The sequence below is a fragment of the Schistocerca serialis genome, chromosome 1 (assembly GCF_023864345.2).
Source record: "Schistocerca serialis cubense isolate TAMUIC-IGC-003099 chromosome 1, iqSchSeri2.2, whole genome shotgun sequence".
In the NCBI taxonomy this organism is placed as follows: Eukaryota; Metazoa; Arthropoda; class Insecta; order Orthoptera; family Acrididae; genus Schistocerca; species Schistocerca serialis.
The window spans coordinates 860663604-860689261 of record NC_064638.1 but is presented as its reverse complement, the minus strand read 5'-3'; the positions used below and the strand labels follow the sequence as shown (position 1 = coordinate 860689261).

Sequence of the window (25658 nt, the reverse complement as noted above, 5' to 3'; positions counted from 1 at the left end):
TGAAATCGATGAGTACTGTGTGAAATTTTCCTTTCGGGAGTCTTTATTTTCTCCTCTATGTCATCTATCAGGTTTTTGACTGTGTGTAGGCTGCTTCAGCCTTTCCTGAATCCAAATTGTTCCTCTGGGATCTTGTTGTCTTTTTCTTCTGTTAGTCTTATCTCCATTAGGCTTGTCAGTATTTTGAGGAGGTTGTTCTCCAGGGCAATCCCCTGGTATGAGTTCGGGTCATGTGGTTTTCCTTTCCCCTTCTACAGCATTCTGATTGTCGAGGTTCTTCATGTCTCTGGGATTCATCCTGCATGGAGACAAGTTCATCATGTCCGTGATTGCTGGAATTAAAACTTCTGAGGCTGTCTTGATGTGTGTGTTGAATATCCTGCCCAGCCCTGCTGCTTCTTGTTCTTCAGTGTTGATATAGTGTTTCTAATTTCCTCTGTCGTGAATCTTCTGATGTCTTCATATTGTCTTGTTGTTTCATGAGCTTCGTTGACACACTGTTGATTTAGGTTGTTGGTGAAGTGGTCCTCCCAGACTGGCATCTCTATTTTCCACATTGTCTGAGACCGTCATGAGTTTAGAGCTACGTAGGGGTTTTTGTTTGCTTCTTCCACCATTCTTTTAGCTTCGAGTTCTGTGAAATCCTCTTGTTTTTTCTTTAGGACGTTCTTGTATTCTTTTCCGAGTCTGCTATATGTGATCAGGTCGTCCTGTTTTTGTGTGTGTTTGGCCACATGGAGGGCTAGTAAGAATCTTTTTCTGTCTGTGTAGCATTGTTGATCGAACCATCTCTTTGCCTTTCTCTCATTGGTTGTGGTGGTTGCGGCTTTAATTATGTCTTCTAGCACTGCTGCTGCAGCATCTAGGTCCTTAGGTTCTTTTCCTGTATTTTGTTGTCAAAGACGGTAAGCTTGTCTCCATTTTCGTGTATTTTAATTCTCGTGTATCTTTCTGAGGTTCTTCCCGTGTACTTTGTTTTCTGTTGTGTGCATTTAGGTTTTATCATTTGGAAGGTGGTTGTCACTGGACAGTGTTTCTTTATTGTTGTCTCACGGCGGAATATATCACGTTGTGGTCCATTATTTCGAGATTGTTGCCTTTGTAAAGGATTATGTCTGGGTGCTGCTACCATTGTGTGTGATGTATGTATTGTTTGCTCTCTTGTTAACCAGTGTGAATCCCTCTTCAGCTATCATCTTTAGTAATTCTCCTTTGGTTAAGGAGTTTCAGAAAACCGTGTTCACTAACTCTGCTTTAGTGGCACTGACATCACAATTGTTATTGTGTAGTGAAGGTACTGATTTCATGTTGCCGGTGGTGTACTTTATATATCACCAGAATCTAGTTGGGTTTTCTAAGAGATTTGGGGACAGTCCTGTTGTGGAAACTATTAAAAGCACCGTGCATTGAAGTTCGCCTTAAATTTTGGGCTTCAGTAAGACTTCTAAAGTTGGGATCACTGGAACATAAGTGAATGAGTGAGTATGATCTCTTACAGTAATGTACATTGATGGCAAGTAAGTGGTTCATTTGCATTTTCATGTTTTCACTCCTTACAACTTTGTTTGTGTACCTTCTCCCAAGACACTCACCTCCCTCCTCTTCCACCCTCTTTCAAAACAGGAAAATTGAATATGTGAGATCTGATTTTTTTTTATTTTATTGTGGTGGTCATTTCTCCCCAAGTAGGTGATACTCAAATAGATATTTTGGCATTTTGAGAAGAAAATTCGTGACCAAAATTTTGTGATAAGATCTTACAGCAACAAAAATTGCCTTTGTTTCAATGTTTGCCACACTAACTCGCTTACCATAACCGCGACTCTCTCTCTCTCTCTCTCTCTCTCTCTCCCTCCCCCCTCCCCACCCCTCCTCCTCCTCCTCCTCCTCCTCCTCCTCCTCCTCCTCCTTCCTGTTTGATGGTAATAAAAATGATCTGTCCTTCTTTGAACATTGGGAATGTCGTCTGCCAAGCCTATCTGGTAAGGATCCAGTACTGGATGGCAATATGTTATGGCAGTAGAGTACAGAAAAGTATAGACCCTTAAATTCCAAAATGACGTGGTGCTGAGTATTTGGTAAATTCAAAATTCTGGAAAAATATTTTGTTTTAACAAACAGTCCTGTTGGAAGAACATCCGCAACTGAGTATTATACCAGTGGTTGAAATACCACTTCGGTTGTAAATTTCTTTTATTATCCCACGACAGGTTTCAGGCTGTTATAAGCCCGTCTTCAGGTGTCATACTGGACATAGTAAGAGATGGGAGATAATTTTCACATGCCGCAACACACACAAAAAACAAAAAAAATTTCTAAGAAAATTTTTAAAAATTTTAAAAAAATTCAAAACCTCCTGTTGGGTTTCAAAATGTTTTTAAAGGTTTTTAAAACTTTTTTAGAAATTTTTTTGTTTTTTTTGTGTGTGTTCCGTTGTGTTAAAATTATCTCCCGTCTCTTGCTATTTCCAGTACGACACCAGAAGATGGGCTTGTAACAGCCCAAAACCGGTCATGGGATACTAAAAAAAATTACAACTGAAGCGGTATTTTCAACCACTGGCATTTTGCTTTAAATTATGCATGAGCATCTTAAATTTTTAAGACAGTTGTTAAAAGCCATCAGTAGGTGCCTGGAGAGCTTGGTAGAGCAGACTGAACCATTTACTACTCTTAAGTCATTTAAGGAGATGGAAAAACTGCTGCATGTCTTGTGATCTGTCCTAGCATAAATTATCACCAATTTCTGATGATTCATAATTTGATTAGTGGTTATTGTCATTTAACTGCTTAATAAATTATTAGGGATTTGATACAATTGATCCATAAATTGCAGTTAGCAACTTAACAGCTCATTTGCATCATCAAGATCAATGCTGGTTTTCTTAATTATTGGGACCTACTTGGACTGCCACTGAAAATGAGAACATAGCAAACAAGACTTCAGTTTTCTGTTGTGGTGTTAAAATGAAGGAATAATGATCAGTTTTATTCCTTCCCCACCTTAAGTTCAACTTGTGAAGCTTCATTAGTTATACATCTGTTGTGTATAGATTGACAGTAAAACTAATTTATGCAAAAACTCTGTGGTATGTGACGAATATTGTGTGCATTAAGGTGTTAGTTTTGAGAAAATAAGAGCTGAGTTTTATTATATAACATTATGTGAGCTTTTGTGACTGATTTTTTTAGAGTTATCTGGAAAAAAATTGAAAAAAATCATTAGGACTATTCAGCTTTTAGGGCTTGGCTTCAGTGTAGATTTGTTGCCAAAATATACTGTTACAGCAAAAGATTATTTTTAAGATGACAGTGCAGATTCACTTTATGGAACTGTTATTTTTCATTAATTACAATTTAAAACTCACTTTCAGCCAAGTTTTGTGTATAAATTTAGTTAGTAAATGTGACTTTTTTACTGTGGTGGTTATATATGAAAATGGCAAATTTAGTAATGGCATACTGTTTTTTGTAGGTTGGCATGTGCAGAACCATCCATTGTCCCAAGCACTCCAGCAACACCACGGTCTGTACTACTCTCTTCAGATGAAGAGTACAGAACAGCTTCAGAAGGTGGAAGGAGGGAGAGTGAAGATTGGGGTGAATCTCTAACTCCTCTGCCGCCATCTCCACCACTAAACAGGACACCTATCTCAAGAGTTAAAGAGAAAGCCAGGTAATTTGTTATCTTCTGCAATACATAAAAATTAAGAGGTGTCCACAATGAACAAATGAGAACAAAAGGCATATGACTTGAAAAGTATTGCACGAGGTTTACATAGTTGCAAAAACACCTCAACATGAGAACTATTGGCAGCATAGACTGTATCTAGTGATACTCTGTCACCTGCTGCAAATTCACAGCCATTGGCAGAAGTGTAGTCACGAGAATGTGTCCAAGCAAATTTGCAACATCAGTCACATGAGTGCCACACACTACCTGTTGTGGACTCTCACAATAGGGGCACATAAAGTGAGCATGGTGACCATAGTGTTGGTCCTCTTTCTCAGTCCAGTGGGCCGGAAACATCTCCTTAAGATAGGAGCACACAATTTTGGCATAGTGAGTAGGGGTGCTACCCTGTTGAAAAAGTGGGACCTGTTGACAATGTACGATGGTACAATTCTCCGCCAGATACAGATATCTAGTCCTGGTGACTATAGTTTAGCGGAAGAACAATTAAATGATTCCACATTTCAGCAGATAACATCAAAGATTCACCATCAAACTATAAGATTTGTATAGAATCATAGCGTGTGGGTTTTCAGTTCATCAAACCATGCAGTTGTGCCTGTTGTCTTTTCCACTGACATAAAATATGACCTCATTTGAAAAGGTTATTGTTGGCACATTCCAGCAGTATCTCAGCAAACTGTTTGTGATCTGGCTAAAGAACAATCGGCACTGAGTTCCAGTATGTCCAATTCCGGTGTTGTGGCATGAATTGATTCCCATGGACTTCTGACATCTGATGCGTGGTACATTGTCGTTGGCCATCTGAGTGGTCTGGTGTTTCAGTGTTTTCCATACTTTGATTCAACACTTCCTGTCTGTTAAAAATAATGGTCCCACTGCATGATGCTGTAGTGAGAGATGAGCACAGGGCCATTCTCTGCCCAGAAATGCCATTGCGCTTAGAGATGATCACATTTCAGCCAGCCATAATACGCATTGTGTCTTCTCCTGTATAGAAAATACCTCCTCCCTCAGTCATGAATGCTTCATTTGCAGTGAACAGCTGCAGTCTCTCTTTTTTGTTTATGACTGCAGATGCACATTGCTTGGCCATCTCATTACCTCAGTAAACTTTGACAATTCCTCAGTGCCTGTATGTTAACCCCTGTGACATTTAGCTTGTTATATTCTTTTTATGTGGCTCTAATGGCTAGTAATTCTTCTGCAGTGAGTTTGAAAATAATATTTTACCATACCTACAGCTTGTAAAACTGACACCGTGAAACTTGAGTACAGTTAAAAATTTCTACCTGATGCAGCCTCATTACAAGACTTCTTAAGTTCTGTTGGCTTATAGGTCCAGATCAAACTCGAGATCACGTGTATATAAAAGGTCAAGATCATCTCCTCCTTCATCACGGCACTCTACTTTGGATTCTGTTCGTCCTGAAGATTTACTGGCATGCTGTGGGGAACTTCCTGAATCTGATGCAGAGGAAAGCATTGGTGTAAGTTCTAGAATGATTTTTTAAAATATGTGTAATGTATGTTTTACTCTAAAGAGATATGACTATTTACCAGTTATGAAAATGGGATTGAGTGGAACAAAACTAAAATACATAAATTGCTTACTTTCAGAATCAGTTGTGCCAAGATTGCAGTTTGGCAGGTAGAATGTGGTGAGGGGCTGTGCCAGAAGAGTAGGTGGAGGGAGAAAGAGCTGGAAGTGAGGGGAGGGGTTGGAAAGGGTTGCTGGCAGCTTGAAAGGGGGAAACTGATGTGTGGGAACTGTTGTGTGGGATAGAAATGCGGGAGGGGGAGGCAACTGGTGTATGGGACACCAATTCTGGTGTATTTTAAAAACACATGCTCATTTTATCAACTTACGAGCAGACTGGTACTAAATTTAAATTGAACCATAAGGATAATCCGTTGGATCCTAAGAGCTCATCCTGTCATGACATGTACTTTGATATATCGACCTCAGCCCACTCCAGTTCATAACAATATAAGGAAATGTCACAGACTGCCCTGAAACAGTTCACCCGTTTAGGATCGAAGAAACATAACTCCAAAAACAGCGTTCTGAGAATTCGATTTAAATGTTTTGTCCAAAAAACTGAGTACTTTATAATAGTTTTCACAAACCTTTCTATGGTAAATAAAAAGTATACTTCATTGACTTTTGTTTTCTACTAAGTGGTATATATTGTAGTCACTTGGTGAACACCAATGAAATATTTTATGAAATTATGCACGTAGTTAAGTTTTTCCAATCCTTACGTTAATGACTGCTGCTATATAACATATGAATGCCAAACAAATAATATGCAACTTTAAGCAATATTATCAATAAAAGATTACTGCAGTTGTGTTAATAATGTCTTTATAAATATAGATTACACAGAACAAGATATGGGAATGTGTGTCAGTGCTATTAAATGAGTACTTTAAGCAAGATCATCGTAGGAATACTTGAGAAACATCATCTCAGGCTGATCTTTCCAATATTGTATCCAAACAATCTTAAGCCATTTCACAGTTTCTCCATTCTTAGCAGTTTTCCTATTCTGAATTATTTTCTTCAGAAGCTGGTTGGAATCTGAAATTTGAGTGTTATCCATTTATGTTACTCTTGTTGGAGGTCATTCTTACAGTTGTATACCAGCCACTGGAATGAAAAACATCCATTTGTTTACTTTTTCTTTTGATGCTCGTATGCACCGAGTCTACTTCCATTTGTGAATTTCCAGGCTCAAAACATCATTGATCGATAGTTGGAATGTCCAGTGTATTCACTGCATGCAAACATACGGTGTTCATGTTGGCATTCCTGTTCTGGTCCCCACATGTATGAGAAAACAAGGTTGTCAGTTTTCCTTGTGCATGATTTTTCAAAAAATCCCACAGACATGAAGCCACCTCTATGGACCTCCTTCTTGCTGTTGCCTCATCCCACATGTTGCAATCTGTTTTGTTTTCTCCTACATTAAGAACTGTGACATTGTACACAGAGAGCTTTATTTTATAGAATACTGCCTTTGCATTCACTCTAGGGCAGTAAAGCACAGCTTGTAAGCTAAATTGAACTAGCAAAGATTCACCTTTTCTTGCATTTCCTTTCTTAATGTTCTTAAAATCCCTTGCCATTTCTTTCCTTTTTCAAATGCTCTTCCTGTTCCCTTTTAAAATCTTTGTTTTCCTTTTCTTCAGCCGAAAGGTGTGAAAACTTAAAACATTTCACACATCTTTTCATGGCCTGTAGAATATCACATTAAATTCCTTTGTGAATATCTCCCTGTACAGCCATAATTTCTTGACTGTCTTTCCTTCCTCATAGCATTGTTCTCAATATAACTCATACATTATCTTAATGCTCATATCGGCAGGTAAATAATCTGTTGCGCATTCTTTCCTCTTGTAATGAGAAGGAAGGGTAGGAAAATTCTTCATGTGCTTCCTTATAGCCTCTTTACTTTCTTCTGGTCTCTTTATACCTGGCCCATGACATCCTCTTCACTCTTTCTCTGTTACATGATGTTCAACTTTTTTTTGTTTCCCAATAGTATTTCTTACAAAGGTTTCAGAAATATCAAGTGCCTTGAGAAAAAACTGCATACACACTTGAATTTTATCAGATAGAATTTCTTGGTCCTCTTCCTTCATGAGTTATCCGATTTTGTCCTCGCAGTTTGTTTCTCTTCTTCTTCCACTAACTTATTTAGGTACTGCCTTTGTAGCTCAACTGAACCAATGATGTCCTGAGCATCTCCACATCACATTCTTCTTCAGCTATGACTATTATTATTATTATTATTATTATTATTATTATTTATTATTATTATTATAGAACTTACTACTGAAATATATACACTAAGAACAGATTCTGATACTTAAAAGATTCCATTAAATTCTGTTCCTTCTCCGGGCACATTTTCACCATCCTTCTTCCTCTGGACTCCATAGTGCTCCTACTTGCTTGTAAATCCATTCACAGCTGAAACCATATTTGTCTTCCTTGCCAGGAAATCGCATTTCATTGTCGTCACAGAACGATGGCGACAATGTGTCTACAGAGAAGTAGTGGGAAAAGCAACTTCTAATAGTCCTGTTAGGATCAGAGAAATGTAAGAGCTGTTCTGTTTTGCAAATTAACACTGCATCCTGTGATTTAAAAATGGATCAGCTCTTCTGTCTGATCCTTACTATTTTTCATAAAATGTAGATACGTTGACAACTAAAACGGAAACTACATAAGATAGAGTTACGCTTGTTTGATCATAACATAGGTCATGATTCTGTGTACCTTACGGTACTAACAAATCAAAAGTGGCAAAAATATAGTTAGGTCTGTCTGATCCTCAGTGGGTAAATTCAGTATTAGAAATGGGAAACCATGGTTTCTTAATGCAGCCAGCAAGTATAGTGGTACTATTTGCAAGTCTAACAAGCTGGCTGTGCATGAACAATGTGCAGTCATACAAAGCATGTTACTGTAGAACAACATTAAATGCAGTGAGCAGTCAGATTCATAGAGACAGTATAAAGCAATTGGACAACTGCCTGTGAACAATGTGTACCGATACAAAGTCAGTTCCTTTACATCATCACATGAACATAGTGTCTTGCCAAATCCGTGAACACTGTCTTATCAGCTCACAATTTGCAAATGGTAACTAGAAAGTTGTGATACAGAGACACCAAATCAATGTCCACTGCCAGAATTCACTCCTTATGCCTCACTTAGTTACACACTATAATCCCCGCAGTAAGTTCAGGCTTCAGTGCCTCTGGAATCCACAATATAACAGGCTTGTGATTGCTCAGTGTGTGTAGTTGCTCATTGTGTGTAGCTGGCCCCCTAAACAAACTGCATTCACAACTTGCGACCAAGGGTCATCCAGGACTGCCTTTCCTTGTGGCTTCATGCACCGTCTGACTGCCCACTTTTGTCTCCACTGCGGCCAGATAAATACTTCTGCAACCAAGGAGAGCACACCACAAGGCATGAGGAAGTATAGCCAACCAGTAGTGCCACCCAAGGCAATATTGCCAAGCACAGTTGCAACAACTATATTAATAATGGTTGGGATTACGTTAAGAAGTAGTAAAAGTCTGGCTTGTAAAAATATTCAGTTTCTTTCTACATAAATTTGTCTTTGATTATTAAATATCCCTTGTCCTTTTTGACTGTGCAGCTATGCATTAATTACTCAAGTTCAGTGGTAGGGAACATAGCTTTGAAGGAACTCCTTAAGTTCCTCTAAAACTGCTCTTTGCTACAGTACATTTGTAGAGTTTCACTTCTGAACTCTACTATCCTCATTTAAAAAGTTTATCTGATACATCCCACAGTACATCTTGTAAAAGAACCACACTGGAAGTAATGCATAAAATAATTGTTAATAATTTTAGTTATTACTTTAATGCTGGTACCTAAATACATTAAGCAAACAGAATTTCAATTATTTATATTCCTCCTGGAACAAATGTCACAAATACCTAAAATTTGTTACTCAATTTTCTATTAAAATGTCTCTCTGTTTAGGACCATGTGCAAGTCAAGATTCAGTCCAAGTGCCAAGTTAACAGGGTTGGACTTTTATGACTTTGTTTGGGAATGTATTTCTAACTATGTAAAGTGGATGAACTTTAAATACACTGAGATTGCAAATATTGTCTTCAGTAGGAGTTACACAGTATGAGCTTTACAAACATAAGGAGGAACCTACTAAAGGAAGCCACCACCACTCTCTTTTGTGTTCTTACTCATCGTGGGGGTGTAATTTTAGAGAAATATTGGAACTCATGAAAAGGAAAAGGTGACAGTTTTATAATTATTTCTTGTGTAATTCCTTTGCAGTAGTAACTGTTATTTGACTAAAGCAGTTGATATTGTATTTATGATACATACATTTCCCAGTGTGCTATACAGGGTTACTATAAATGATGCATTTATTTTCAATGTTCTATATTTTCCACAGTATTACATGTACAAATATGACTGATGCATGAATAGAACTGTAAACTCACGGAGTTTGCATTGTGGCCACCAGTTGGTAAGGCAAGTGCAGTTCCATAAAAAATAGTGACAAAGCAAGAAAAGAGTTTGTGTGTCTAAGAACATGTGAAATGTTTATCTGTTACAACACTGCAGCATGCATTCAGAAGGAATTAAAACAGAAAGTTGCCACGTAAACAGAGCACTGTGCATTGGTATCGACAATTTAGAGATTCTTGTTGTCTCTGTAAACAGAAAAGTACCTGTTAACAAAGTGTGCCATATGCTACCATGTAGAGGGTGATAGAAAGTTTTGTCCACAGTTAAAAAAAAATCTGGCTGGTATTATACGGCCATCTCTTCAGCTGGCAATGAATCATTTAATACTGCTTCTTATGACACTCTAGCCTTCCCTTCCTTAACTGCATCCTGGGAGGTTGGCCAGGCTCACTGACTTGGGGTGAAACACTTTCCCCACTGCCTGGCCTGCACTAGGACAGACAGGGACAATTTCACCACCACCAAGCTGTTACTGTTTGTGGAAGATATCGAAGACCAGTTTGATAAAGTGAAACCTCTCACTAAGATTTGGCTTGGTTCACTGTTGATCAAAACTACTTCTGCCACCCAATCTATGGCCCTTCATGCTTGGGGGAATGGGGGGGGGGGGGGGGGGGGTGTGACTTGGAATATGGTTCAGGGAGTGATTTATCCTATGGACCTAATCTTTCAAGCTGATGAAGCACTCTGGACCAGTTCGGAATCACAGGGAATTCATTTTGTGTGGCATGTTCAGAAAGGTTGTAAGGACAATTGCATCAATACTGGCTTCTTTACTCTGGCATTTGAGTGAGATCTGTCCCAGAGAAGGTCAAGCTTGTTTGTTATCAGCATGATGTGAAGTTATATGCCACTTGCGAGATGTTTTTGGTGTTTGAATTTCGGATACGTATTTCCACTTTATGGAGAGACCTCTTTGTAATGAATGTTGACACCCACTCCATGAGGGGAGCCCGTGTTCCGGCACCTGTGTGTTGATAGTCATGAGCATCACTCTCCACACTCAGCAGACTGCCTGGTTTATAAGAAGTGAAGAAGATATAGGAGTATAAGTCCCTTGATCATTTATCATACACTGAGGCTCATCAGTAATTTGCCTATCTTCACCCTGTGTTCATGACATCTAACTTTGCCTCTGTTATGCCCTTTCCCTCTCCTCCCCACTTCTTAGGTTAGTCCTGCCCCTCTCTCCTTTCTCCCCTCCCCTGCGGTTCCCATGCCCTTGGCCTCCGGGTGCCCCTCCTCCTCCTCAGCTGGAGATGTATCCTCTTCCTTTGGCACCCATTGATGATGGGGCTTACTCCCAGGACTCCTCTCCCTCAGTGTCTCCCATGCTAGAGATCTGTTGCTACAGCTCAGTTGCAGGACCCACAGTCCATGCACCCCAAGGCTGCCCGCTCTCAGTTCCGGATCTTGCAGAGGCCTGCTCTGTCTCCATGCCTTGCTCTCCTTGATCTATGAAAGAGAAGAAGAAGAAGAACTGCAAGTCTCAGGACAAGGCCCCTCTGGTGTCCCCAGATGTGCCATCTCCCCCCTCGCAAGCTGAGTGACCTCTTATTCATGGATGTCACCCCATCCTCTTTGGTGACATATGTTGACTCAGTGGTGTGACTGGCACCAGGTCACTTTCCTCCCACTGAGATCCCCAGTACCTGCTTATGCAGTGGACTCTACCATCACTTAAGACAGTTGCAATCCCTTATTTTCTTCTAATTGGCAGCTTGTGACTCTAGATATCTTATTTTACTAATGCCTACTCATCAACTCTTCGTTGGTACAGTGCATTCCATCGGAACCATGCTAGGCCTCTGGTGGCATTTGCACATCGGTCTGTACAGACATTGTTAGTACAGGGATTTCCCTTTGTACCACATGGGAAGCAGTTGCCATACAGGTCTACTTTGCAATCTCTACCTCCCTTGTGACAGGCCACCTACACTCTTTGCCCTAACTGCCTTCATTCAGAAACTCCCTCCCTCTCTACCTTCTTCCTTATTGGGGATTTTAACCACCATCCTTCGTGGGGCAGTGCTCTTTTTTTTTTTAGTTGGGGACTCCTAATTGACCAGTTTCTTGCAGACCACGACCTGTGCCTTCTAAATGATGGTTCCCTTACTCATTTTATTGCCACCTGTGGCATTTTCTCTGCATTGGTCTTTTGCTCATGCCACACAATGACCTCTGTGATAGTGACCACTTCGCATTGATTCTCTCATTCCCTTCTTACCTCCCAATGGATTGGTTACCCTGCTGGGCTTTCCATCATGCTGATTGACCTCTATATACCTCCCAGGTAATGTTTACACCCTCTTTGTTAGTGTGTATTGATGCAGTCATTTGTGATGTGTCCTGTAAGATAATTCACACCATTGACATTGCTGTTACCTGTTCTACGGGCCCCGTTCACCACTGGCTAGTTGCATGGTGGAGCACAGCCATTGCCACCACCATCCACAATCGCTGTCGAACCTTGCAACATCTTAAGCAGCACCCATCCCCCACCAGTCTTATTACATTCAAATGTCTTTGTGCCAAAGCCCGTTACATAATCAAACAGAGCAAGCAGGTGTGTTACGGATTCTTTGTCTCCTCCCTAGGTTCTTGTGTCCCTTTGTCATGGGTGTGGGTTATGCTCCCCCCCCCCCCCCCCCCCCTGCCCCCCAAGGTTGCCATTGACAGCCTTCCATCCCCGACCTTGCCCTTCCAGGTGGCCTTTGTACAGATCCATTGGGTCTCATGGAACACCTAGTGATAGATGTTGTGATGACATTAGTGTCAGCCTCCTATCCAGCTGCCTTACTCCTCCAGAAACAGTGGACTGAAACTTCCCACTTCTTACTGAATCAGAACTTCTTCTGGCCCTCTCTTCATCCCATGGTTCAGACCCTGGCCTCGATTCCATCTGTAATCAATAGCTTCAACAACTCAATCCTCTTCAGTGACACTATCTGCTCCGTATTTAACTGTATTTGTCTCCAAGGCATTTTCTCCTCTCAGTGGTATTGTGGTTCCTGTACTTAAACCCAGAAGGGTTCCACCGTCCCTTGATAGTTACCAGCAAATCAGTCTGACCGATGTCCCTTGCAAGCTTTTGAATCGATGGTGGCTTGTCAGCTCAGTTGGGCCCTTGAATCTCAGGACCTTTTCTCTCCTTACCATTGTGGCTTTCAGAACGGATGGTCTCCAGTCAATCATCTGCTTTTATTTGAAAACCACAGTTTGGCATACCTTTTATCAGTGCCACCATCTTGTTGCAGTTTTCCTCAATCTTTGTAAAGGCCTATGACACAGCTTGGTGCCATCACATCCTCCTTACGCTCCACAGGTGGGTCTTTGGGGCCCACTCTTAACTTTCATTCACCAGTTTGGAGAATGATGATGCACAGGGCTCTGTATAAAGTATCCTTCTTTTTCTCATTGCAATTAATGGACTTGTGGCCTTCGCCAGACTGTTCGTCGCCCCTGCTCTTTGTGTAGATGGTTTCTGTATTTGATCTAGCTCCCACTCAGTGGCCTCTGTGGAGTGACAGTTTCAGGATGTCTTCCACTGTACTTTTTCATGGACACCTGCACCATTATCAATTCTGTTCCCTTAAGTCAAGGGTGGTGTATATTTGTCACCATACTACGTCCTTTGTGATTCAGAGCTGTACCTCAATGCCCAACACCTGACTGTAGTCCCCCAGTTCTGTTTCATGGGTCATCTTTTTGACAACAAGCTTACTTGGTTACTCCATATCCATCATCTGAAGGTTGGCTGTTTTCTTAAACTCAATGTCTTCACTTCCTTGTTCACAGCTCTTGGGGTGCAGATCATTCGATTCTTCTCCACTTTTATTAGGCATTAGTTCTGGGTCATCTGAACTGTGGTTACTAAGTTTGTGGCTCAGCTGCCCCTTCCATGCTGCTCCTCTTGGACCCGGTTCACTATTGTGGTATTGGTTTAGCCACCAGTTGCTTCCACACTAGGCATGTCAGTAGTCTTCTGGTTGATGCTGGGATCCCTCTGCTTGCGGTTTGGTGGTCCCAGCTCCTGGTTTTGTATGCCATCACTATCCGCTCTTCCCCTGCTCACCTCTTCTATTTTATTCTTTTTGTGACTCTGGGACATCGCCTGCCTGCCCTCGGGTAGGTTTATCGGTTGAGCTCCACCTTGCTTCTTTGCACCATGATTTCCATCTCCATCCATGTTCTTTTCCCCACATTGTCTCCTGACCAACCTTTCTTGATTAGATCACCAACCCCTCCCCCCCCCCCCCCCACCCCACCCCACCCCAACTCCACCCCCTCCTGTCCTTTAACCTTCCTGCTGCCCTAATGTTTCTTTTACCTGTATCTTTTACCTTCTATCTCCAACCATCAACGGGCTATTGACTGGATGCTGACATCACAGTTACAGATAATCTGCATAAACCTGTTACATTGGCCACTGATGTAGCATATATATGGATCATGATAACCATTTCAGCATGAACTAAGGCCTAAAGATGGTGCATTGAAGTGCCAGAAATGGTAGCTACACAATAAATAAGATCATAAGGACAACTGTAGGTGTTTCATTTTCTTACAATGCCAAAATTTGTTAGATGCCCCAACTCGATTCATCTTCACTGATGATAACGGGACATGAAGATTTTAATGCTTTTCTTCTTCTTCTTCTTCTTCTTCTGCTGCTGCTCCTCCTCCTCCTCCTCCTCCTCCTCCTCCGTTCTGTCGTAATGAGTAGTTACTTTTGCAGAATTTCACTATTATGGGGGCCACATACATCTGCCATTATGGTGTTGTGCAACAGACACCAGAAACAAAGTAAACTGTTAATAATTTTTTGCATGAATTATTTATTTAATAAGACTTTGTAGGACAAGAAGTATTACTGTTAGCTTTCCACAGAAGCATAGCCAGACTAGAAGTCAAGTGAATTTCGTTTCATCCAATGGCTACCCTGCCTCCCCCAAACAAGTAACTGATATTGAAATTTCTCAACTAGAACTATCTCTTTCAAGAAGTTAAGGAGAAGAAAAGACAACCAAAAATGTGGGAAGACATATGAGATTTCATATGAAAGCTAATACTCTTAGAAATGGCCATTTAGAATACTCAAGGTAAATAGAAATAATTGATTCTGAACAATTACTCAAATCCAGACTTCTTGCTGCACGTAGGTGAAAAGTTTGTATTTTCCAGTTGTTGTATTTCTGTAGACATCCACACCCCCAGAGAAAATGCTTAGTAGAACTATGTCATTTTTGTGCTGTGAATTTGCACATTTTTCAAAGGAAAACTGTTTCAGGTCGACTCGGTGAAGAGCTCTTTGTTTGACTCGGCAGAGAGTCAATCAACAGAGGTAGAGGACTTGAAACGACGTCTAAGCATTGCTCTGTGTGATGTCAGTATTGCAGAGAAAGAGCTTCTCAAACTACGGCAAAATAAAGTGGAAATTGCTGCACTAGAAAATAAGGTAAAAAGATTGGGAAATCTGCAGTGTTATATCCATTTAGATTTAATGAAAATGATCGATTATTATTAACAAGATTGGAAAGGAAATGTTGAGTTGTTCATGTGAACTGATTTGTGGTCATACAACTGAACTGAATTTTTGTTGCCTGGTGGTGCTGATTAGCAAGAGGTAGACACGTTCAGAGTATCAGGTAGAAGGACTGATGGCATGCATAAACACGTTCAGAGTGAACTTTCACAACATGTTAATTTGTTTTTGAGGTGGGCTGCACCGTGGTTCATTTTCGAATGATTTGCGGCCATTTCTAAATCTGTTGAACCAGACAAAAACATTTGACTGGCTCATACAGTTATCTCCAAAAGCTGTTTTTATTAGTTCGTAAGTCTCGGAAGCTGGTTTTCTGGTTTTAAAACAAAATTTCACACAAACTCGTTGCTCGGTTTTTACATCCATTTTCACACAGACAGAATCCAGCAACAAGCCCTAACAGACCCGCACTCAACCAGCTGTCACAATGAACTGAATAAAGGAAACACAGTTTCCTGTCAGAGGGCATTCAAGGACAAGGCAATGACTCTCTCCCCACCCTCCGTGTACCTGCCCGCCAAACCAGTAAGCAGTAGCAGATCCATTCTTTAAACTGTCCAATCACACCTTGTATATTCCAGTCAATGTTGTCAAAAGCTTTCTCTAAATCTACAAATGTTATAAACATAGATTTACTTTCTTTTAACCTGCTTTTAAGAAACATTGGAGTGTCAGTATTGCCTTGGATGTAACTTAATTTCTCTGGAACCCAAAACAGGTCTTTCCTGAGGTTGCGTCCAGTTGGCTCATTGCTCTGTAAATTTTGCAACCATAATTTTTAAACTGATAGTTTTGTAATATTCACAACTGTAAGTACCTGGTTTGTTTGGAATTTGAATTATTACATTCTTCCTGAAGTATGAGGATATTTCACATGTCTCCTATATCTTGCACCTTACACATGAAGTGGAATAATTGCTGGGTCGCCCAAGGATTTAAAAAATCCTGAGGGAATGTCGTCTGCTCAGGGGGCCTTGTTTTGGCTTAGGTTTTAGAGTGTTCTGCCAAATTTTTCTTGCAGTATCCTATCTCCATCTCGTTTTCATCTTGATCCTCTTCCCTCCTATAATATTGTCTTAAAGTTCATTTCTCTTGTTGAGGCTCTCTCAAATTCCTTCTAGCTTTCCCTTCTTTGCTTAGCAGTGGCTTACCATCTTAGCTTGTGACATTCATACAGTTGCTTCTCTTTTCTCCACCAATTTCTTCAATCTTCATATAGGTGGTATCTATATTTCCCCATAGTTATACATGCTTTTACAGCCTAACTTTTCTCCTCTAGCCTTTCTTCCTTAGCTATTTTGCTTTTACTGCCAGTCTTGTTCTTATACATCTGATTCCCTTTTATCCGGTTCATTTGCTGCATTTTAATATTTTCTCCATTCAACAATTAAATTTAATATCTCTGGCATTATTCAAGGACTTCTATTAGGCCTTGCCTTTTACATATGTCATCCTCTGCTGCCTTTACTATTTCATCTCTCAGAGCTACCCATTCATCTTCTATTGTATTCCTTTTAACAACTGCAGTCCAATGTTGCCTGATGCTCCCTCTGAAACTCTCTAACAACCTGTGGTTTATTCAGTTTATCCAGATCCCATCTGCTTTATTTCCTACCTTTTTAAGTTTTAACTTGCAGGTCATAACCAATAAATTATGGTTCACATCTGCCCTTGGAAATGTCAGTCTAAAACCAATTTTGAAATTTGTTCCTTGACATTCTAGACTGTTGGAATGCACAACGGACATGAATGGATGCAGGTGACAAGACAGGATACTTATGTACGCGTCACCTGTCAAAGTTGTATCTAGACGTATCAGGGGTCCCGAAAATCCCCACTTCATCACTGCCTCAGAGATGTTGTATCCCATTGGTCATGCGCCGACTATAACATCACGTTCAAACTCTGTTAAATGTTGATAACCCGCCACTGTAGCAGCAGAAACTGATCTAACAACTGTGTCAGACACATGCTGTCTTACTTAGGCATTGCTGACCACAGCAGCATATTATGCCTGTTTAGATATATCTGTATTTGAATATGCATGCCTATAACCAGTTTCTTTGACACTTCAGTGTATAGTCAGTCCGAAACCTTGCAGTGTCTTCATGTCACTTACACATGTACAACCTTCTTACATGATTCTTAAACCAAAAAGCTAGTAATTAAAAGTTCCTTAAATGTTTGTGTTTCAGGTAAAAGATTTAATGAGTTCTTTGGAGAAAACTGAACACCAGTTAGAAGTTAGGACAAGAGAAGCAGAGGAGTTGGAAAGACTCAAAGAAAGGTAAGAATGCTGAAATCATTATGATTCACCTTTGTATGTTTGTTTTTAAACTAGAGATAAAACTACAAAACTAGATATTCTGAATCTTTTTGGACTGAGTGCATTTAATGTACTTTCTTCGTTATTCCCTATTTATATCTCAAACGTAAGTTGTATGTTTTTCTTCTTGAATACTTTTGGAAGTTAAGTGATACAGGTAAGTCATTAAGGCAGAAGTTTAAAAATGTAGCCACAAACATATTCCAGTTTTTTAAAAAAATGTCGAATCTGAGACATATTTAATGATTAATTTGAAAACTTTCCTCACGATTTCAGCGGAAAGAAACAGCAGAGATCTGGTTTTGTTACATCAGAGGTAATTAGTTATTAAAATTCTTACACCCATATTCCCCCCCATGAACCATGGACCTTGCTGTTGGTGGGGAGGCTTGCGTGCCTCAGCGATACGGATAGCCGTACCGTAGGTGCAACCACAACGGAGGGGTATCTGTTGAGAGGCCAGACAAACGTGTGGTTCCTGAAGAGGGGCAGCAGCCTTTTCAGTAGTTGCAGGGGCAACAGTCTGGATGATTGACTGATCTGGCATTGTAACAATAACCAAAACGGCCTTGCTGTGCTGGTACTGCGAACGGCTGAAAGCAAGGGGAAACTACAGCCGTAATTTTTCCCGAGGGCATGCAGCTTTACTGTATGATTAAATGATGATGGCGTCCTCTTGGGTAAAATATTCCAGAGGTAAAATAGTCCCCCATTCGGATCTCCGGGCGGGGACTACTCAAGAGGATGTCATTATCAAGAGAAAGAAAACTGGCATTCTACGGATCGGAGCGTGGAATGTCAGATCCCTTAATCGGGCAGGTAGGTTAGAAAATTTAAAAAGGGAAATGGATAGGTTGAAGTTAGATATAGTGGGAATTAGTGAAGTTCGGCGGCAGGAGGAACAAGACTTCTGGTCAGGTGACTACAGGGTTATAAACACAAAATCAAATAGGGGTAATGCAGGAGTAGGTTTAATAATGAATAGGAAAATAGGAATGCGGGTAAGCTACTACAAACAGCATAGTGAACGCATTATTGTGGCCAAGATAGATACGAAGCCCAAACCTACTACAGTAGTACAAGTTTATATGCCAACTAGCTCTGCAGATGACGAAGAAATTGAAGAAATGTGTGATGAAATAAAAGAAATTATTCAGATTGTGAAGAGAGATGAAAATTTAATAGTCATGGGTGACTGGAATTCGAGTGTAGGAAAAGGGAGAGAAGGAAACATAGTAGGTGAATATGGATTGGGGCTAAGAAATGGAAGAGGAAGCCACCTGGTTGAATTTTGCACACAGCACAATATAATCATAGCTAACACTTGGTTTAAGAATCATGAAAGAAGGTTGTATACATGGAAGAACCCTGGAGATACTAAAAGGTATCAGATACATTATATAATGGTAAGACAGAGAATTAGGAACCAGGTTTTAAATTGTAAGACATTTCCAGGGGCAGATGTGGACTCTGACCACAATCTATTGGATATGGCCTGTAGATTAAAACTGAAGAAACTGCAAAAAGGTGGGAATTTAAGGAGATGGGACCTGGATAAACTGAAAGAACCAGAGACTGTACAGAGTTTCAGAGAGAGCATAAGGGAACAATTGACAGGAATGGGGGAAAGAAATACAGTAGAAGAAGAATGGGCAGCTTTGAGGGATGAAGTAGCAAAGGTAGCAGCGGATCAAGTAGGTAAAAAGACGAGTGCTAGTAGAAATCCTTGGGTAACAGCAGAAATATTGAATTTAATTGATGAAAGGAGAAAATATAAAAATGCAGTAAATGAAGCAGGCAAAAAGGAATACAAACGTCTCAAAAATGAGATCGACAGGAAGTGCAAAATGGCTAAGCAGGGATGGCTAGAGGACAAATGTAAGGATGTAGAGGCCTATCTCACTAGGGGTAAGATAGATACTGCCTACAGGAAAATTAAAGAGACCTTTGGAGATAAGAGAACGACTTGTATGAATATCAAGAGCTCAGATGGAAACCCAGTTCTAAGCAAAGAAGGGAAAGCAGAAAGGTGGAAGGAGTATATAGAGGGTCTATACAAGGGCGATGTACTTGAGGACAATATTATGGAAATGGAAGAGGATGGAGATGAAGATGAAATGGGAGATACGATACTGCGTGAAGAGTTTGACAGAGCACTGAAAGACCTGAGTCGAAACAAGGCCCCCGGAGTAGACAACATTCCATTAGAACTACTGACGGCCTTGGGAGAGCCAGTCCTGACAAAACTCTACCATCTGGTGAGCAAGATGTATGAAACAGGCGAAATACCCTCAGACTTCAAGAAGAATATAATAAGAACCGATCCCTTCTTCTGGTCAAGTTGTGCCACAAACTTCTCTTCTCCCCAATCCTATTCTATACTTCCTCATTAGTTATGTGATCTACCCATCTAATCTTCAACATTCTTCTGTAGCACCACATTTCGAAAGCTTCTATGCTCTTCTTGTCCAATCTATTTATCGTCCATGTTTCACTTCCATACATGACTACACACCATACAAATACTTTCAGAAACGACTTCCTGACACTTAAATCTATACTCGACGTTAACAAATTTCTCTTCTTCATAAACGCTTTCCTTGCCATTGCCAGTCTACATTTTATATCCTCTCTACTTCGACCATCATCAGTTATTTTGCTCCCCAAATAGCAAAACTCCTTTACTGCTGTAAGCATCTCTTTTCCTAATCTAATTCCCTAACCATCACCCGATTTAATTCACTACATTCCATTATTCTCGTTATGCTTTTATTGATGTTCATCTTATATCCTCCTTTCAAGAAACTGTCCATTCCGTTCAGCTGCTCTACCAGGTCCTTTGCTGTCTCTGACAGAATTACATTGTCATAGGGGAACCTCAAAGTTTTTATTTCTTCTCCATGAATTTTAATTCCTACTCCGAATTTTTCTTTTGTTTCCTTTACTGCTTGCTCAATATACAGCTTGAATATCATCGGGGAGAGGCTACAACCCTGTCTCACTCCCTTCCCAGCCACTGCTTCCCTTTCATGTCCCTTGACTCTTACAACTACCATCTGGTTTCTGTACAAATTGTAAATAACCTTTCGCTCCCTGTATTTTACCCCTCCACCTTCAGAATTTGAAAGAGAGTGTTCCAGTCAACATTGTCAAAAGCTTTCTCTAATTCTGCAAATGCTAGAAATGTAGGTTTGCCTTTCTTTAATCTATTTTCTAAGATAAGTCATAGAGTCAGTATTGCCTCACGTGTTCCAACATTTCTACGGAATCCAAACTGATCTTCCCCGAGGTCAGTTTCTACCAGTTTTTCCATTCGTCTGTAAAGGATTCGTGTTGGTATTTTGCAGCAGTGGCTTATTAAACTGATAGTTAGGTAATTTTCACATCTGTCAACACATGCTTTCTTTGGGATTGGAATTATTATATTCTTCTTGAAGTCTGAGGATATCTCGCCTGTCTCATACATCTTGCTCACCAGATAGTAGAGTTTTGTCAGGACTGGCTCTCAAAAGGCTGTCAGTAGTTGTAATGGAATGTTGTCTACTCCGGGGGCCTTGTTTCGACTCAGGTCTTTCAGTGCTCTGTCAAACTCTTCACGCGGTATTGTATCTCCCATTTCATCTTCATCTACATCCTCTTCCATTTCCATAATATTGTCCTCAAGTACATCGCCCTTGTATAGACCCTCTATATACTCCTTCCACCTTTCTGCTTTCCCTTCTTTGCTTAGAACTGGGTTTCCATCTGAGCACTTGATATTCATACAAGTCGTTCTCTTATCTCCAAAGGTCTCTTTAATTTTCCTGTAGGCAGTATCTACCTTACCCCTAGTGAGATAGGCCTCTACATCCTTACATTTGTCCTCTAGCCATCCCTGCTTAGCCATTTTGCACTTCCTGTCAATCTCATTTTTGAGACGCTTGTATTCCTTTTTGCCTGCTTCATTTACTGCATTTTTATATTTTCTCCTTTCATCAATTAAATTCAATATCTCTTCTATTACCCAAGGATTTCTACTAGCCCTCATCTTTTTACCTACTTGATCCACTGCTACCGTCACTATTTCATCTCTCAAAGCTACCCATTCTTCTTCTATTGTATTTCTTTCCCCCATTCCTGTCAATTGTTCCCTAATGCTCTCCCTGAAGCTCTCTGCAACCTCTGGTTCTTTCAGTTTATCCAGGTCCCATCTCCTTAAATTCCCACCTTTTCGTAGTTTCTTCAGTTTTAATCTACAGTTCATAACCAATAGATTGTGGTCAGAGTCCACATCTGCCCCTGGAAAAGTCTTACAATTTAAAACCTGGTTCCTAAATCTCTGTCTTACCATTATATAATCTATCTGAAACCTGTCGGTATCTCCAAGCTTCTTCCATGTATACAACCTCCTTTTATGGTTCTTGAACCAAGTGTTAGCTATGATTAATTTATGTCCTGTGCAAAATTCTACCAGGCGGCTTCCCCTTTCATTTCTCCCCCCCCAGTCCATATTCACCTACTACGTTTCCTTCTCTCCCTTTTCCTGCTATCGAGTTCTAGTCACCCATAACTATTAAATTTTCATCTCCCTATACTATCTGAATTATTTCTTTTATCTCATTATACATTTCATCAATCTCTTCATCATCTGCGGAACTAGTTGGCTTATAAACTTGTGCTACTGTGGTAGGCATGGGTTTCATGTCTTATCTTGGTCATGCTGTTTCTAGTAGCTTACCCGTATTCCTATTTTCCTATTCATTATTAAACCTACTCCTGCATTACCCCTATTTGATTTTGTATTTATAATCCTGTATTCACCTGACCAGAAGTCTTGTTCCTGCTGCCACCGAACATCACGAAGTCCCACTATATCTGACTTTAACCTATCCATTTCCCTTTTTAAATTTTCTAACCTACCTGCCCGATTAAGGGATCTGACATTCCATGCTCCAATCTGTAGAACGCCAGTTTTCTTTCTCCTGATAACAACGTCGTCCTGAGTAGTCCCCGCCCGGAGATCCCAATGGGGGACTATTTTACCTCTAAAATATTTTACCCAAGAGGACGCCAACATCATTTAACCATACAGTAAAGCTGCATGCCCTCGGGAAAAATTACGGCTGTAGTTTCGCCTTGCTTTCAGCCGTTCGCAGTACCAGCACAGGAAGGCTGTTTTGCTTTGCGTTACAAGGCCAGATCAGTCAATCATCCAGACTGTTGTCCCTGCAACTACTGAAAAGGCTGCTGCCCCTCTTCAGGAACCACACGTTTGTCTGGCCTCTCAACAGATAACCCTCCGTTGTGGTTGCACCTACAGTACAGCTATCTGTATCGCTGAGGCACGCAAGCCTCCCCACCAGCGGCAAGTTCATGGGGGAGGGGGGGGGGGGGGGAGGGAGATGGTTTCTTATGTCAGTGGTAAAATGCCAGACTATGAGTCCAAAGGTCTTGGATTCAGTCTGTGGCCAGTCCTGGAATTTTTGTCTGTCGCTTTGCATTTCTTTCATTTCTGGCAAATGTTCGTTTATGTGTAAAACGCTGAACTGCACTGTGGTTCAAAACCTATGTTAAACTGAAAGTTTCCCTGTAATTGGGTGGGTAAGTAAGTTTAAAGGTTGGAGGAAGGCAACAGCACACCGTCTAGAGGAACCGTGCCTAGTGAACGAGTGCAAGTGAAGGACTGCATTGTTCAAATCACCCTTTGAGTTTGATGACAGCTTTACAAACATTTAACAAATATTAATAATATGGGAACATAAAATAGCCACAGTGTCAGAATGAATGTGATGATGGTGTCTTGGTACATAGTTCAAATCTAAGCGACATTTTGTGGCTATGTCTGCCACAGCCCTTGACAGAAATTCTAAGATAGTTGTCTACTTTCATTTTGAGAATCAATTTTTTTCCCCCTTAATAACCTAGCAGAATAGTAATAATGCTACAGAGAATTTAGTTTTCCCGCTGATACTTCAGTTTCTCTTAGAAGAATTAATCAGTTCAGAAATTAGAGTACTTACAGTAGTCATTTGTATGTTATCCTTATTGCTTGTAGTTTTTGTTCTGTAATGTAAAATAAATGACCAAGTTTCAGTAACCTGTGACTGATTGCAGACAATATTGTAGGTGGGGCAACCACAGCTATGGGTAGTCATCTTGGGTATTGGTAAATGGCTTCAGCTGTATTTAGTCCTTTATTATTGGATCACTACTGCTTTTGTGGTACTAAAAGCCACATTTTCAGGCGTACATGTAATTAAAACAGTAGAGCTGAAAAGCTCAGGACTTCGTATGCAACATTCATTGTCCACCAGAACAAAACACGCCAAAAAGCAATGTCATAGAATAAAACAGCCAGGTTTCAATATAGTTGAATGGGTATGCTTCTCCAGTCCATATTCAATTGGAAAGAGGGGATGCGACTGCGTGCTGATTGTTTGCCACTGAGAACAAAGGTCTCCGATCTTGTTCTCCCTCTTAAATGTTTGTCTCTTCTTTCATCACTGTTTCCAAACCAATGTTACGTTTTGTCCAAGATAATGATTTTCATTTCGCGGGCAAGTGCTCTACCATCTGAGCTACTGAAGCACGACTCACGCCCGGTACTCACAGCTTTATTTCTGCCAGTATCTCGTCTCCTACCTTCCAAACTTTACAGAAGCTCTCCTGCGAACCTTGCAGAACTAGCATTCCTGAAAGAAAGGATATTGCGGAGACATGGCTTAGCCACAGCCTGGGGGATGTTTCCAGAATGAGATTTTCACTCTGCAGCGGAGTGTGCGCTGATATGTGCTAGAGCACTTGCCCGCTAAAGGCAAAGGTCCCGAGTTCGAGTCTCGGTCGGGCACACAGTTTTAATCTGCCAGGAAGTTTCATATCAGCGCACACTCCACTGCAGAGGGGAAAATCTCATTCTGGATAATGATTTTCCTTTTCTATTTCGTTGTAAGACAGTGGCTGAAACATTGGATATTTTTTTAATCTTTTATATCTTTAATCAGTAATAAAATTGTTTCCTGTGCTAAGAGAGACAGCTACAGGTATCCTAATGTAGTACTAAATCTATCCAGCAGATAGCATAAATTATTTGCTCAGTTTCACATTACACTGGAAGTTTTGAAGTACGCATTTGATTGTACCTTTTGCATGGTTTTTGCTCATATAAAAATACTTGGCAAAATTTATGTAGAAGAATAATAATATTGTGATGTGGCATTTTGAGCTTACTATGAACGATAGAGCATTTAGTGATGACTGTAGGTAAGGAAAATTCTTTCTGTAGGCTGTAATGTAAACTGCAATGACTAAAGTTAATGGTAAGGAAGGCAGTTACTTGTGACTGAAAGGTTTATAGTGATTTTATTGATTCCCTGCACTCTTTGTCAAACAGATCTGATTCAAGGTCTTCAAAATACTTAGCACGCAATGTTAACTTAAAATATTTTTAACTGTTTTTCAGTGATAATCTTATTTATAAACTTGTTAGAATGAAAAATACCAAATGAAACTCCACTAACAAAAGATTCATTGCAGCCCTCATGGGAACAAGTTTCAGCAGAAGAAAAGAAGGCATTCCTTATGCAATACTGAACATGCTGTGAACTTCAGAAAATTCCAGCTTAGATTTTTGCATGTGGCATTCAGTTTTTCTGTCACACCTGAAGAGACTTGCATAAATCAGGTGATCTAGCAGGAAAGCACTCACCAGGAAAACCGAGCGAGGTGGCGCAGTGGTTAGCACACATGACTCGCTCTTGGGAGGATGACGGTTGAAACCCATGTCTGGCCATCCTGATTTGGATTTTCTGTGATTTCCCTAAATTGCTTCAGGCAAATGCCAGAATGGTTCCTTTGAAAGGGCATGGCCAACTTCCTTCCCCATGCTTCCCTAATCCAATGAGACCAATGACATCGCTGTTTGGTCCCCTCCCCCCAAATCAACCAACCAATCACTAGGAAACTGAAAGTCTGCGGGATCAATTTTGGTCGAACAAGAGATGTTTCAGTGTGCCTTTTACCTTAGTATTCAAGTCTCAGTAATGTGGAGATTTGCCAGAAACGTCACATGGTGT

At 40.4% G+C, this 25658-nt stretch overlaps 1 protein-coding gene across 3 annotated transcripts in view; it reads left to right on the top strand.

Annotated features, from left to right (window-relative positions):
* LOC126485469 (protein outspread) overlaps nt 1–25658 on the top strand; it is a 774913-nt gene that overhangs the window by 701760 nt on the left and 47495 nt on the right. For all 3 annotated transcript variants that reach the window (XM_050108877.1, XM_050108879.1, XM_050108878.1), the window contains exons 12-15: nt 3475–3675; nt 5033–5183; nt 15027–15194; nt 17477–17568. In XM_050108877.1, the coding sequence (XP_049964834.1) occupies nt 3475–3675; nt 5033–5183; nt 15027–15194; nt 17477–17568 (612 nt within the window). The remainder of the gene's footprint in view (nt 1–3474; nt 3676–5032; nt 5184–15026; nt 15195–17476; nt 17569–25658) is intronic.